Source organism: Crocodylus siamensis, chromosome 1 (assembly GCF_052110815.1).
Source record: "Crocodylus siamensis isolate JL-2025a chromosome 1, ASM5211081v1, whole genome shotgun sequence".
Classification (NCBI taxonomy): Eukaryota; Metazoa; Chordata; order Crocodylia; family Crocodylidae; genus Crocodylus; species Crocodylus siamensis.
Window position 1 is genome coordinate 297608558 of NC_143395.1, and position 15782 is coordinate 297624339.

Consider the following 15782-nt stretch of genomic DNA (forward strand, 5'->3'; position numbering starts at 1 on the left):
GTGGAGCCCAGTGAAAGGAGAGTGGGGGCTCAGCCAGAGAGAGACACCTGAGTCCTGACCCCAGTAAGTCCTCCAATGTGGGGAGGCAGAGTTTGGGTCAAATGTAACACCAGTAGTAGTACCACAACCTGCTGCCTAGTGGGGGAGCAAGAGTCCCTTGTGAGACCCTGAGGCACTAGTCATGGTGTGAGGTACCCCAGCTCCCCACGTCTGTAAAGGAGGACCCAGAGAGGGGGACCCTGGGAAAAGAGTACAGGTCATACAGCAAGGCCTGCCAGAGCTTCCCCTGACTGGCCCAGGTGGGGGCCAGGACCAGGAGGGTCAGAAGGGCAAGGAGGCCCACTGAGAGGGATGTCCAAGAGCCAGGGGCCTAGGGTCCCGACTGGCCTGGAGGTGGGCTGGGTCTAGTATGAGCCGAAGGTCCCAGTGAGAGGACCACACCCGAAGGGGAACTGGTGGCAGGGAGATATGTAACCCAGTATGATGGTGGCAGTGTCTATCTGAAGGGAGGAACTCAGGTGGGGGTTCTACAACAAGATTCTGGGCCCCATTGTGGGGGACTGGTGCATTTGAAAACATCATGATGTCATCAGCAAGACTTGGGCTGTGGTGTAGGGGAGGAATGGAGCTGCAGACAGAGCCCCTTAGCAGCAGGGCAGTAAATGGGCAGCCTCCTGCCTAATTACATCTATTAATTAACCAGTTAAGACCAAGGCGTGGTGGGAGAGAAGGTGGGCGGTTTGCCCAAGAACAGGTGGGCGGGCCACGTGGAGATCCGCCCCAGTAGGCCCCCTATTACACGCAGAACAAGCAAGGTGAGTTTCAGAATTGAATACACATCACTGAAAATAATATGCCTGGAGTCCCAACCCATTTAGAACTTAGACTTCTGTGGCACTAAAGCCAATAATACTTTTAACTCACGGAACAAAGCACATGAAGGCATCTCTGTGACCACTCAGGCACAGCTCATAGAGTTTTATAGATGTCAAAATGCTTGCCCTGATTGTATCCAAAAATGAGCCAAAAGCTAACGTAGACTACATACTCTGTGTCATATGCACAAGAAACACCATGAAGTAAGTGGACAGCCAAATCTTGCTCTAGAGAAATTCTTGAACAGTCTTTACAGAATGCCACAAATGGAGCACATTGTAACATTAGCCAAGTCAAGGTGGAAAGAGCTACTTAAGGCCCCTGTATCAGAGGAAAGGCTTCTCTCTCTCTAAATATAAATGAAAAAACAACAACAAACCACACACATTTGGCTATGTTACTATTTTATCATCTAAAAGCAGATGGTGGCCTAACAAGACAGTCTGTGGATTGTTTCACAGGAAGGAAACCACCTTTTCTCAAAGAGACATGTATTAACATCATTGTCTCCTCCACATATTTTTCCTGCCAACAAGCATTGCTTATCTTTTCTAGATGATGCTTCTACCACCCCCCAGTTTTAGTTTAAAAAAAGAGCAAAAAAAATTTCACTAACATCGTATGCAAGACATAGCTGAGTATCAGCAGCATGTTGATGGCGCTGCAGTCAAAAATGCCTCACTACCCCCTCACCAGCAACTTCATATATTTACTGACTATGCAGTACCTCGCACAAGTGTCAGACAGAAAAAGTCAGGGTCTCTCAGACAAAGGAAAATGGAGCCATTCAAACTAGATCACTCTCTGCTGGCTCTAAAGCCATGATGGCTAAACTCTGTGGTCAACAGTTTGAAAGGTAACTGACAGGTCTAGAAGAATAAGCATTGTCTCAATCCAACACCAGGAAGTAGGCATTGTCTGATGAAACCTGAGCATAGCAGCTTAGTTTAAACCCATGTAAGAAGGATCCAAGAAATACACCAGATCTATGTAAAGCAAAATTATTTTACCAAAACTTTCTCAACAACTTCTCCCAAGAACGAAAGGATACAAAAAGGATGTGAACGGGAAAGATTTATCGTTATTGAGATGGCTTTGTGATTTGAGGATTAACAAATGCATACTTAAGAGATGATGGCACTCGGTATTTTCTATCCATTTGTAGTGTTCCTAGTCCCCAATTATAAATAATATTTTATATAGTCTTGTTATCTAAATTATTCATCTTGGCGATGCATTGCCTATCGTGTCTCATGTGCACCAATCTCTCACAGGTATATTAAATATGACATGAGTGATATGAACCAAATTAGGAGGTCACAGAATAAAGTGATCCAAACAAACTCAATGAAAAAGTTGCACTAGCACTAGCGAACCAGGCAGTCTGAGCTGTATCTAATCTCATTTACTAATTTAATGGTCAACAATTAGTGACAGTTCCATTGACCAGGATGCTAAGGAACAGCATTGAGAACCATTAGATTTCCACAAAATATCAAGTGGTTTTCTCAGATCCAGCCCACTTGTTTTTAATTTATACTTTTACAGTTGAGAGGTAATCACTTGCCCTGAGCACTGTTATTTTTAAAAATGAAAAAAAGCGTTCTCTCTTGTCCCTTATGCTGCAGTTGAAATCCTTCCTGAGTTCTGAGACCACCTACTGCTACCTTGGAACTAATTTATTTTTTAAAAGCCAGAAAACATAAAAAGGATCTCTTGGGATAAGTTTAAATTGCATTCCTACTGTCCTAGTCCCCCAGAAACGCACACATTTGAATGTCCAGCCCTTTGGGAACCTGTGTGTAGCTTACAATTTTCCTAAAAGAAAAAAATATAATCAATATTATTTTCAAGCATGTACTACCTTTTCATGTAAGTTAACTAGAAAGTTGACTTTTGAAGGGGTAAGCACAAAATTTAATAGATGAATGTATCCTGTACTTTCTTTTTTAAAACATTTATAGATAAACATGGATTTTCCAATTAAGAAAAATATGTCAATTGCTAACCTAGAAATGTCATTTTTTTCCCTCTCTGGAGACCTTCTTGTGCACCAGTAAACTTAATTGGTATTTTGCTACTGATTTCAACAGACAGAGCAGTGGATTTGTTGCCTTCTTAGTAATAACACAAAAACAAAGGTCAGACTCCTATTTCATTTTACAAGGCCAAATGGCAGTTACTCAGATGCATAACTGCCACTTTTGCCATTTACACACAGTTTGTGATCCTACTCCACATCCAGTGTGGACATGTAAGCATTCCTGTGGCTACTGAACATGTACACGAGGCTGTGCTCCGGCCAGGCAGGTATGTGGCTTTGTAAATGCATACCTACGTAAAACTCCCAAAATCCTGGCCTGGGGCAAAAACCAGAAGGAGGAGGAGAGCCCTTCCATCTTTTAGCCAAAATAGCTTAGTGGTTGTTAGGGCAGTCACCCACTAACCACAGCACGTGGAATAGAATTGCAAATTGTCTGACAGTGCCAGAAATGTCAGTTATATGGCTGGATAGCTGCCATTTGAATGCATAAAGTGAAATAGGACTCTGCCCAGACTGCTCTGTATGGTCTTGAGTGATCATTTTCTGTGGAAACTTTAATGGAAAAGCTGTTTACAACAAAACAAAAATGTCCATAAAAAGTATTTTCTTTCAGCAGAAATTTTCAACTTTTTATGTTAAACAGAACTCTTAACAATGAGGAAGTGTTCACTCCACCAAACCAAAGAATTTCTATTTGATCCCTGGGGTGCCCCTGGGAGTTGTAACTGTTTTGCTGCATGGTAGAGGTAAAAAAAGGAGGGTCTGTACCTTGGGTGGAAGCAGTGGCAAGGCTAGTGGCAGTGGCTGCAGCAGCCAGGCTGGCTGCTGCTCTTGCACCCCCTCTTAGCCCCCAGGACTAGAGTCCATAGAGTTCACCAACCCATAGTACACTACTGCTGCATGCTCCCATTCTTTGGCATGAGCCACCAAAAGAACTGCAGAGCTTATGAGGTGCCATGGCCAGGAACTACTATAATGCACCACAGTAGCTCAGCAAAAGGAGAAATTAGTGCATCTTGGGAGATACTGTCCACCTGGGAAAGCCAACCCACTAAGAAGAAAAATATATGAGGTACTTGGACTAAAACTCCCATGAGACACCACATCTGCACTTCTGAATATAAGTTTTTTGTTCAAAACTAGAAGTTCTCAGCTGAACATTTTCACCTTTCAATTTTTCACAAAGCCAAAAAATTCCAACTCGAGAAAAGCATACTATATACAAGGGTGTTTCCAAAACTAATGGTAATGGTGAAATAAAACCATTTTGTATATAATGATAGTTTACTGGACCACATTACTTCTCTACATAGTTGTACACAATGGGAGTGTTCAACAATGCCATAATCAACATTCCCTGCTGCTGTGTAATTTATGCAGACATAAAGAATGAGAAACTATTTTGCCATTTATTTTTGAAACACCTATAGTTAACTAGCTCTCAAAATAAAAGTTTTCTCTGTTTCACACACTGAAAGTTTTGTGTGGATGTACCTCAAACAGTTCACTTGGGTAAAACTGCATCTATGAACTTGCATTTATGGGAGTTTCCAAAATCAGACACTAGAAACCAGGTTATCTTCATTTCTATCACTATTATTTTAGTAACCATACTGCTAATGAAGTTACAATGAGCTGCCTATTTATCTCTGAGTACATGCATATGCGGTGAATGATTCTTGTGATTCTCTTTATCCATATTTTGCAGTACATTAAAAGTGATCAGAGATGGAATTTACTGTTCAGAAAAATGAGGCAACAAAAATGTTCTGTAATATGAATTTTGCTGAATATGAAATACTTTGTAACTAAACATTCTCCTTCAAGTGAGAGTCTTACGGAGTGGATATTAAGTCATGTCTTACATATAGTGGATAAGTAGTAAACTACAATAGTGTTGGCTTCTTTTCTGCATTTCCTTCCTTCATGGCCCATTCCTCTCTTCTACTATTTTTCACTAATCTGATACCCCACATAGACTAATAATTTATAGTGAGCTTGCCAAGTGTGCCTTTCACTGTCCCTCCCCTAAATCCTTTCCTGACCACCTAGTGAGCTTTCTGTTAGGTACCCCTAAACTTCTCACAGGAAAGGTATCCACAGCCACATAAGTCCAAGTTGGACAGTGAGCAAAAAAGCCTGAAGAATTGTTATCATTATGCAATAAACCCCTGGGCTTAAATCATGAAATTGTCCACAGTGGTGAAAACATACTGCACCACTTTCTCCAAGTATCATTTATCAAGCTAAAAAACAAAGTAGGCATGGAAAATGCAATATTTATTCCTTTAAAAATGGAGTTGACCAAGATCCCCGCAAACCCAAGATAATGGGCCAAATCTTCAAGTGGTATAAATTGGCAGAGCTGCACTAAACAGAGTGGAGCTATCCTCATTTAAGCTAGCTGACAAACAGGCACATTACATCCTGCAAATGAGGATGCACATGACCTCATAGATGTATTTTAAGACATATTTTATGGTTTGTGTTTGTTAAGCATTTTCAGTATCAGAAGCTCTTTTTCCTTATTATTTTTTATTATGCTTAGTACATACAATGTTTTTGGTGCTATTTTTAAAAATGTGCACATCGAACAACAACAAGCTTACAATCTTCTAAAAGACATACATTCAGAAGAAAAAACACACTGCAAAACACAGAGAAAGGTACAGGTTACAGTTATTATTCTTGTTATTGTTCGCTTACAACTTATAATCAATGAAGAAGGAATAAATTTGTATATGGGATTTCAAGATGGAGAGGGTGCTAGCTTTATAAGCTAGGACTGAGAACTGAGCAGAATAGAAATGGAAATAGACAAAGATGGAACTGGAAGAAGGAAAAAAAACAAGACAAGTATGTCTTGCTGGTGGAAATGGAAATAATAAAAAAAGAAAGACAATGTCTAAGACACAGAACGGATCTGAATTGTGTATGGCATTGACAGCTACTGTGAGATGTTTGTTTTATTTTAGGTAGGTGTTAAGTGCTAGTGTTGTTAATGTATCTGTTTACCTATACAGGCAGACTATGGTACCAGTCCTATCCAGGGAATAGTTTCTATGGGTGGAATGACCACAGAGAGAACTTCAGTTCAAAGCAAATATCTTACTATTTTGTATTAACTGGGGTACTATTTGTAGTTAACTTTCTAAAGTCTTCTCAGTCTAAAACATTAAAAGGATCCGATTTGCACAAATATAACATTTAGTGACTAAAACCTGGACAGCCTGGGATCAGGATGTTACAAAAGGTTCATTTATAAAACTGCTGGATGTCTACCCACTTTTTGTTAAGAGCAACTTCCAAACAAAACTCTCATTGACTTCAAATGGAACAGGAACAGACCCAAAGATAGCAAATGAGCTAGTAATTCAATACATGGTCTGTATAACACACTGAGCCACCTTACACTGTGGCATTTGATATTGATCTGAACTTGGAAAGTATACAACTATACATTTTTTACAATGCTACTCAACCACTGCAGAATTGAGGATAATCCAAAGCATCCGAAAGAATCAAGTCCAGCACCATGCAAACTGATTATGCACTTTGCTGCTTTCAGCTAAACACCATATTAACAAATGGTGGACTAACAAATGCATCATGCTTGAACAGGCATACACATGATCTCTTTGCATGATACAACAGAGTAAGTAAATGCATTAGCAATCCTGATAATTTTGTTTAATGAATGCAACATATTCACATTTTGTAAATATTTAGATCCAGATTCAACTTCACTATGTGAGTAATCCCTGTAGTAAATGACCTTCAAAAAGACACTTTATGTATTTAAAGTAAAGAAAGTTAGATATATGCTTAAGTACCCTGATTTGTTACTATAACACCAGGCCTGGCACTTCAACTTAAATTATTTAAACTGATATTCTGCTACCTTGCACCTTGTGAAAAATGTTTATTCCAATGCAAAGTCCATGTAAACCATGACCAAATTGGAATAGCTACATTTTCAGGCTGTGAAGGAACACATAAGCTGAAAGACAGTAGAGAATCTGTCCCCTTGAGTTTGTAGAAATAAAGCTATATATTAAATAAAAGTGAACTAAGATAGAAAGAGAACGCATGACATAGGGTTGTGATATAAAGCTGTTACTGCTAGATATTTCAGGGAACTCCATCAGTATTCCCCAGTAGAAGCGTCTTCCTAATATTTCCCAACAAAAATGTCATGAGTAAGTACTTTTATGCCACAGATGTGATTATTTGATCATTTTTGAGTCTTACTTAGCTTTCCCATTTGAAGTATATTAGTTACTCTTTAAAAAAAGATACAATTGGCATCATGGCATGGATGCAACCTGGTAGGAGCTGCAATTTAGTATATAATGAGCTTGTGTAACAGTCTGTAGTTTCCAATTCACTTCACTAGTGAAATATTCTCTTATGATGGCTTCTGGCCTATGATATGGTATAAATATTATATTACATTTTGCAAGCTACAGCATGAATAAAGTAAAAATGCATTCTGTATCATCTGGAGAGTACATTCATTAAAATCAATACATTCAATACAATAGTTACACAACCTTCAGTAAGAACTGATTATCAGGCTACAGTTCATTTGGACATCCTTTTTTATATCATTTTCAGGTTCCAAGAGCATGTTAAATTGGAGTGGGGGAAAGAGAGAGCGAGAGCACAAGCGAGTACATGTGGACTTAATTTAGTGGAGAGAGCGAAACAGCCTGCATGCACACGTGCACTTGAGGGCAGCAAGTTAATATTTACTTATTTCTTTTTTAAGCAAAACAGTCATTGAATGCTACAAAAGGTAGCTTTTCTGTCATTAGTTAAATGTAAAAATTGTCATTCAAAAAAATAAAAAACAAAAATTATTCTTTCTGCATGAAAAATTAAGTCTGTTAAGTATTGCCCTGTGCCTTGAAAGTACTTTCTATATAAGGGGTACAATATTTTCATCTTTTGTTGTTCCTTTAAAAGGGTACTGTCGAGGCTTTGGGGCCTCAAATAGATCTACCAATTTAAAATGATACAACCTTAAGTACCACCAGCATTTTTTTCAGTTCAACCTTACGTACCACCGGAACATTTTTGTTATATAAAGTAATTATAATAAATCTGTTAATGCATACCACTGGCGGTACCTGTAATACAGATTGGGAACCGCCACTGTAAATTTCTATGTAGATTTCTAATTCACAGGAAAGGAGGAGGCAACACAGAAGAACATCCACATGATAACAACATACACGCACCTGTGTGCGTGCACACCACACACACACACACTCTTTCTCTCTCTCTCTCTCTCTCTCTGAGTTCCTAAACAAGCCCAGGCCCGTTTGCCTGTCATTGCTGGCTTACCCAGTGGAGTAATTGTCATTTAAATAATGTTCATTCAATAACTTTCCAGTATATGATATCAGTTACTGCTGTTGTGACTCTTAAATTGATTACTCTGAAATATTTGTTAAAAGAGCTGCTTTCTGTGATAAACTTCCAGCACACAAGCTAAGACTCACCATGCCAAGGCCATTCAGAGACATACTTCTCCACTTTCTTTTGAAAAAATGTAAACATAAAATGATAATGCTTAGGAAACTGCTGTTCTAGTATTGAATTCTGACTATCATATGTGAGAATTTGTGTTAGAAGGCTCAGCTTTCAATTCTGTTTTGAATCCAATGCTGCCAAAGAGTTCAGAAAAGCTAATTTGAGTAAGGAATGCATGCCCATTACTGCCCAAATGTTTACAACACTTCATTTGAAGCCATTCTGGTATATTTCATAAATACATATTCAAACTATTTTTTAAAATCTTATTACACAAATGGACAAGCATTTTTAAATAGTGTTCTTTGTTGGGGAAATTAAAAATGTATTTTTGCATTAATATATCTTCATTGCTTCTACCACATGACTTTCTGAGTAGCTCCAAAATATGTTAAAAAGGCTATGAAAGTAGATCAATAATGCACATTGTTCTAGCAGGGTTTCCAACATTACATTCATACCTTTAGCAATGCTTTAACTATTAAATAAAGTAGCCAGCCTACCAGATGGGCTAACATCTCCACATTTGCCCTAAAAAGCAAGGTTTTCTGAACCTGACCAGAAAGGCACAACTGTGAAGAACAGATCAACAATATATATTTCCCCCTCTTGTTAAACAGAAAATTGTGTGGATTTCAATTTCAAAAGATTTAGCTGGGGCTGCAGACTTGAAATGAGGGTGGTCATGGTTTGGATCTAAATGAAACATTAGGAGTCTTAGAGAAGTAGGGCTGGAAGGGACTTCCAGAGGTCATCTAGTCCAGCATTTCTCAACCCATGGGTCGTGATCCATAAGTGGGTTGCAAGAATACATGAAAGGGTCACAAACAAACTTTAAAATTGGATTCTCCTTTAAAGAAGAAAAACATAGGAAACCATGGCTTTTCCCTTACAGGCTGGGGCCTGGGAGTGGGAGCAGTGGGGCAGGAGTGAGTGAGGGACAATGGGTCAGGACTGGCCATTGATGTTTCCAAATGGGTTCTGGTACAAAAAAGGTTGAGAACCACTGATCTAGTCCAACCTGAGGCAGGATCAGCCCTATCCAAACCATCCCATATTATTGATAATCTAAATTCTACAGAAAACTACAGTCAGCCCTGACACAACACAGACCTACCACCCTTACCTGCCCCAGATGAAGCAGGGGGGCTACAATATCTATCACTGACAGGCCGGCACTACAGTCGCTCCTGCCATGAGCAGCAGTGCTGTGATTAAAAAACAAAACAAAACCAAAAAACTTTTCTGAGGCAGTAACGCATTGTCTGAAATGCACTTCCCATAGAAAAGGCAGCTGAACTGGGATATTCTCCACGCCTGCCTTTAGAGGAGCTAAGGAGAAGCAGGGCAGGCTGTTCATCGTCATCACCATCATCAGTAGCAGGGCTTTGGTAGGAGGAAGCTCGCTAAGGCACTAGCTCCTCCAGGCTGTTTTGTTCCACCTGCCGCGGCTCGGATAACCGGCAGCCCTTGAAGGCTGAGGGACAGCGGAGGAGGGAGGGATCGGGGCCACAAACGCCGAGGACCCCGACTGCAGGCAAAAGAGAAGAGAGAAAGCCCCTGGCGCTGAGCAGGGCTCTGGGGCACGGAGCGCAAGTTGCAGCAGAGCGAGGCGGCGGGATGGGGGGTGGGCGATGGGACCGGCCGGCCAGAAGGATCCCGCTCTGGAATGCAGCGCTCCAGGTTGCAGCGCTCTAGAACGCAGCACCCGGGACCGCGGCCCCAGTGACACCCCCGCTGCGAGGCCCCTGGGGGAGAGGTGGGTCGCAGCATCCCGGGGCGGCCCCTGCTTCGCGGCGCTGCGGGGAGACTCCCCCCCACCCGGCCCAGCCCAGCCCCAGCCGCCCGTGACATTTCTAGAAGCCGCGTCCCTGCCCATCCAGCCCGGGCGGCGCGGCCACGCGGGGCAGCGGCTGCAGCGCGGAGGTCAAGGGCAGGCGCGGAGGGGGAAGGAACGGGGCGGCCGCGGCGCTCCCCGCGAGAGGCGCGGCGCTCACCACAGCGAGTCCAGGTCCCAGTCCTGCAGCAGCGCCAAGTCGAAGCTGTCCATGGTGTCAGCGCCGCCGAGTCGCCGCCGCCGCCGCCGCCGCCGGGCGCCCGAGCTGCATCCCGGCCGCGCCGAGCCGAGCCGAGCCGCGGGGGACAGAGGCGGGAGCCCGCCCTCTCCGCGCTCGCAGCCGGCAGCTGCACCCGCCGCCGCGCTCGCTCCTTCCTCCCTGCGAGCTGCGTGTGTGACTCACTCCGCTCCGCCGCACACCCCCACGGCGGCTCCTGGCCCTGCCTCTGCCTCAGCCCCAGCCCCAGCCCCAGCCAGGCCAAATTTCAGCCCCGGCTGCCTGCCGCCGCCGCCTCAGCCCCTTTTGTTTTCTTCTAAGACGGATCCTGCCCCCGGCAAGCAGCCCGCCGCATCCAGCCGGCTCCCACTTGCTCCCCACCAGCTTGGAAGAGGGCTGGGCAACCCGCCCCCCCACCTTCACCCCAGCCACCACCACCACCACCTCAGGCTGGCAAATGGAGAGGGGAAGAGCAGGAGCCACCTGGCCACATGGGCTGCAAGTAGGGTGGCCGTCATAGAGGACAGTCGGGTTGTCCTCTATTGATACGAAACCCAATGCCTTTATGCCCTCTGTTTTTCTCTTGAAGAGAAAAATACAGGACATAAAGGCATTGGGTTTTGTATCAGTAGAGGACGGAGTAGCAGAAAACCAGAATGACTTCTATGATGGCCCTGACTGTGAGCTCATGCTGAGGTACCCCCTGCACCCAACTGCCTGCCTGCCACAGCCCCTCAGAGCTGTATGTTCTCGGTGCCTCTGAACACGGATCCTGCCTGGGGAACCTTGCAGAGAATGGGAGAATGGGGCCTGGAAGGGGCCTCAGGAGGTTGTCCAGTCCAGCCCCCCAAAGCAGCATGTCCCCAACTAAATCATCCCAGCCAGGGCTTTGTCTTCCCTTCAGCTTTAAAAACCTCCAAGGATGGAGCTTCCACCACCTCTCTGAGTAACCTGTTGCAGTGCTTTACTGCCCTCCTGGTGAGAGAGTTTTTTCCTGCTATCTAACCTACACTTCCCTCATGTGCAGACTCAGCCCTGATAACAGCCCCTCCATATCCTATGCTGGGACCTGGGAACTAGGAAACCAGCTGTTTTCTTTTTTCAAAGCAATTTGGCCTTGTTTATCTTGCTCCAAAAGTTGGTCTTAGGTCACGTTCGGCCTTCCAAATCAGAGGCTAGCAGAAACGTGGAGTCACGGAGGCCGCCTCTACAACTGGATTTCAGCCACTGGTAACCAGCCACCAGCACAAACTGTGATATATCTGATATAAACCACAGTCTGGCATCAACACACTTTCCTTCTGCTTAGACTGGACTAAAATGTGCTGTCTCTATGGACCTTGTTGATGGCCGGCCACTGGTGGCTGAAAAGAAAACCCTAAGTGTACAAGCCCTTTAAACCCAGTGAAAGAGATTGTTGTTACGCCAGCAAACATTAGTGTTTACTACGCAATAAATGAATGACTTTATCTGAATAGGTTCCTCAAATAATCCGTCTGTAATAGTGGGTTACTCACAGGATGCTGGCTTTTCTGAATTCTAGCTATGAATTCACATACATGCACAGAGGCTAAAGCACATCCACAAGTTTATAAAAAATATTTGTTCCATATAGACAAGCTGCCACAGAGATGCCATGTGATCATCAATGGGAGAGATGGTCTGCATGATGGGGAATGAGTCATGAGACAATTTCTGGTGAGTTGTGGTCACGGACTCCTAGAGTTGGAAGGGTCTTTAAAGGCCAACCACCTCCACAAATGCAGGATTCAGCCTCCCTAAACCACCTCCTCCAGCTTCTTGAAAACTTCCAATGAAGGAGATTTTCAATGGGTGGCATACAGTTGTTCAGACTGTAATCAGATAGTTTATACTCTTCCTCTCTTCCTTTGAGAGTCACTGGTCCTGGGTGGACCTCCATGTCTACCAAGGACATACCTGCACTACAGTCAAAAGTGAAATTCAATCCCATATAAACACAACCAAGCTACTTTTTAACTAATGAGCTTGCATACTGTTAACATATAGTATCAGCAGCATGGATTTGTTTCCAAAATAATTACCCAGGCTCCCAGGTGGGTTTTGCAGCTTGCACTGGGCTCTCCGGAACTAGGGCTTACAATGTAATCAGTACTTGAGGTAGCTAGCTTGTGTAGATATACATAATTTCAAGCCTCACCTTTGCCTGCTGCACAGACTTACCCATGGCAAACAGTCAGAAACACTGGGGATTGTAGCTTTTATCATTTTGAAAACTGTGGACCTGCTCAACTATGCTTTGATCGCTTGATGCAGCAGGAACCATGCAAACTGAAGCTAACCCATGCTGCCCACTAAAGGAGAAGATAAAAATTCTCCCCAACATTAGGGGACAATTCATTTTGTTAATCATGGCTGACTTGATACTAGCCCACTATCCTCACTCTCCTCTCACAGCAAGGACCCACTGAAGCAAGAAAGAAGTGTTCTAGGATGGAGAGACTTGGAACTTAAACTAACCAGAAAAAGTTGGACTAGCCTCGCAAGCTGTCTAATTTGGAGACCAACTCAGCTCCACAGTTGCTCCTGCACAGAGACACATAAGCTCGTCATCGTGGCACTCCTCCCTTCCATCTGTGCTGAAGCATGCGTTTGGCACACCTGACAACCAAGTCCCATACATGAATAAAGTTAAAAACACCATTGTAATTTCACTGGTCTCTACAAGGCTCTGTGCAACAGAATGTCTTTCATGTTCATATTTCCTCTCTTCAGCCACTGCCTGAGTCATGTTGCTTTTAATTTTAATTTAGGCTTTACAGCCCAAAGCTCAGCCTGGTATTTTGCTGTCTAATTAATGCCTTGTGTTATCATTTACACCTTGTTTTTAAATGGGTGAGTCAGGTGGGTTAAAAACACTGCTGATAAGAAAGCAAGACATTAGAGAATTAAGTTACCCTTGGCTATGAACAGAAAATGTTTTCGTGTAGGGCAAAATGCAAGTGTTCAGACATCCTGGCTGCTTGTCACAGGACAAATTCCCAAAAAGGTTTGTGGGATAAGAGGTATTAATACTTTGTCCCCTGCTATCCCAACAGACATCTGAGCCAAATCAGGGGAGCAAGACAGCTTTAAATCAGTTGCAGAACTATTCCCATGCATTTCTATGACAGGCTATGTATGTTTTGATGCTAGCAAACAATAATAAATATGTCAGCAGTATGCAAATTCATGAGAACTTGAAAGCAAAATTGTGTAGATGATTTTCATCATCCAAGCAGAGAGCAATGCAAAAAGTAAACAGGAAGGACAAACAGAACAAAGTGAATAAAATGTCCAATAACGGCCCAAGATATTAGCAAGGTAAGAAATTTGTTTTTGTTTTTAAAGTGTATTATTTTAACTCATGCTACTTTTTATATTTATTCCATGTATGTTATTCTCCTGTGTTCCATTGTTTCCCAGTATTATGGCTTCTCACAGCAGGAGTATTTCCACTAATGTCAACTACTGTGTTTAGATGATAAAGTCAAAGGTTCTCCTGAACTTAATAACCCATTTAGCTAGCATGGGTAAGGTACACCAGTTTCTGTAGCCAGTAGCACACAATGGAACAGCAAACAAGGGAATGATGTGGCTAGCAGCACATCCAGCTGCCATAGAGTCTCTAGCCTGCATAACCAAGTACCCATTCATAGCAGGGAAGTAGTCTGTGTCATAAGTCCAGAGTAGAGCTTGGATTCCCACCTGGTGCTAAAGCAGGACCCCTTAACTACTCTGCCACCATGCCCCCAACTGGCAAATACTACCTCTTCTTTACTCAGGTCCCAGCAGTATTTTTCAAAGTCCTTGTGTGTCAAATTCAGACTCTTCATCCTTACTTCCACAGTGTCCTTTCTGTTCCTCAGCATCCCTGCTTCTCTTTGTGCTCTGCGATCAAGGTCATGGTAGCACTGCTTTCCTTTTAGAACATGCAAATCTGTACTTTCTCTCTGGCTAGTGTCTATGACATTCAAACCCTTACTGCAACATCAGTCTACTCTCATGCCCCCTTTCCTAAATGTGTTCCCTATATATGATCATTTTAATATATGATAAACTATCCCAGATTATGTTGCATGGCTTTTCAGCTAAGATAAATGCATAAAGAATCTCTTGAACACTAGCTGTTGCAACCTTCATCCTTCCCATAATCGACTATCTCTTTCGTAATCCCTTGCTCTGTTATGTCTAAACAGGATTTTAAACTCCTCTGGGGAAAGACATCTGACTTTTTTTTTTCAACAGCATAACCTTATGTAAATAAAAATGTGCTTGCTTCTCTCCATTGTTGAATATCTATGTGAATCATAGTCACTACTTTCAGTCCTCATTGTGCCCTTTTTTCAATTAACAACTATTCACTGACTGCAAAGAAGTCCAATCAGACACAGGGTTTTTTTGAAGAGTAGACAGTATAAGAAAGTATATAATTCAAATATTTTACATAAAGAATTCATGTTACAAAAAAGCTGAACACTACATTGAAACTTGACATCTCTAACTTTTCAGAATCTCAGTCTTTAATGTGACATAGCAGCAGTCTAAGGGAGAATAAAGAGAATTTTAACGCAAAATAAAATAAGGGACAGGTGAGAAATATTATATTCTTATTTAATATCCTATTTAAAAATATCTCCATTGTACCTTTTTAACATAAAACTTTGAAACATTTACATAGGCAGAAGTGACAGTCATAACATAAGACCTTAGCACTGCAGTTCCAAAGAACAAAAAGAAAGAGGAGCCCTGAAGGCACTGAAAGTTGTATAAACAAGAAGTGTTTGTACTTGGTATAGCATAAGCGTGCATGAATTGGAACAATAGGTTTTAAAAGGCTCAGAGCCTGATTCTTCCCTCCACTACAAAAGTTTTGTTATACCAGCATAAGACTTGTAAGAGTAAGTAGACAATTCAGTCTTCCAGTAAAAATAAGGATACACTGAGGACCCACTACATGAAAGCAAATATTACAAACAGCTTTGTGTTTACAATTCAGATAGATACAATGACACTCTACACCAACTCAGGTAAACCTATCTATTTTCATGGCAGGTATGTAGAACAGTACAGTAAATGACACTGGTTACAGAGTACGTGGCCATCTAATAGGGAGCTACCTTGCCCAAGAGGACAATATCAGGTGCATCATGCCTGATGTTTAGGGTTGCAGCATATTCTTAGCCAACTCCATGAACTTGTATGAATGTGACAGTTCCAGCAATTTGGTTCGGATGTGTGCAGTGGAATGG

General features: G+C 42.4%; 1 protein-coding gene across 1 annotated transcript in view; it reads right to left on the bottom strand.

Annotated features, from left to right (window-relative positions):
- AFF3 (ALF transcription elongation factor 3) overlaps window positions 1-11325 on the bottom strand; it is a 628646-nt gene extending 617321 nt beyond the window's left edge. The window contains exon 1 of the mRNA XM_090020433.1: window positions 10456-11325. Coding sequence (XP_089876559.1) covers window positions 10456-10508 — 53 coding nt within the window. The 5' untranslated portion in view covers window positions 10509-11325. The remainder of the gene's footprint in view (window positions 1-10455) is intronic.
- Window positions 11326-15782: the final 4457 nt, after the last annotated feature.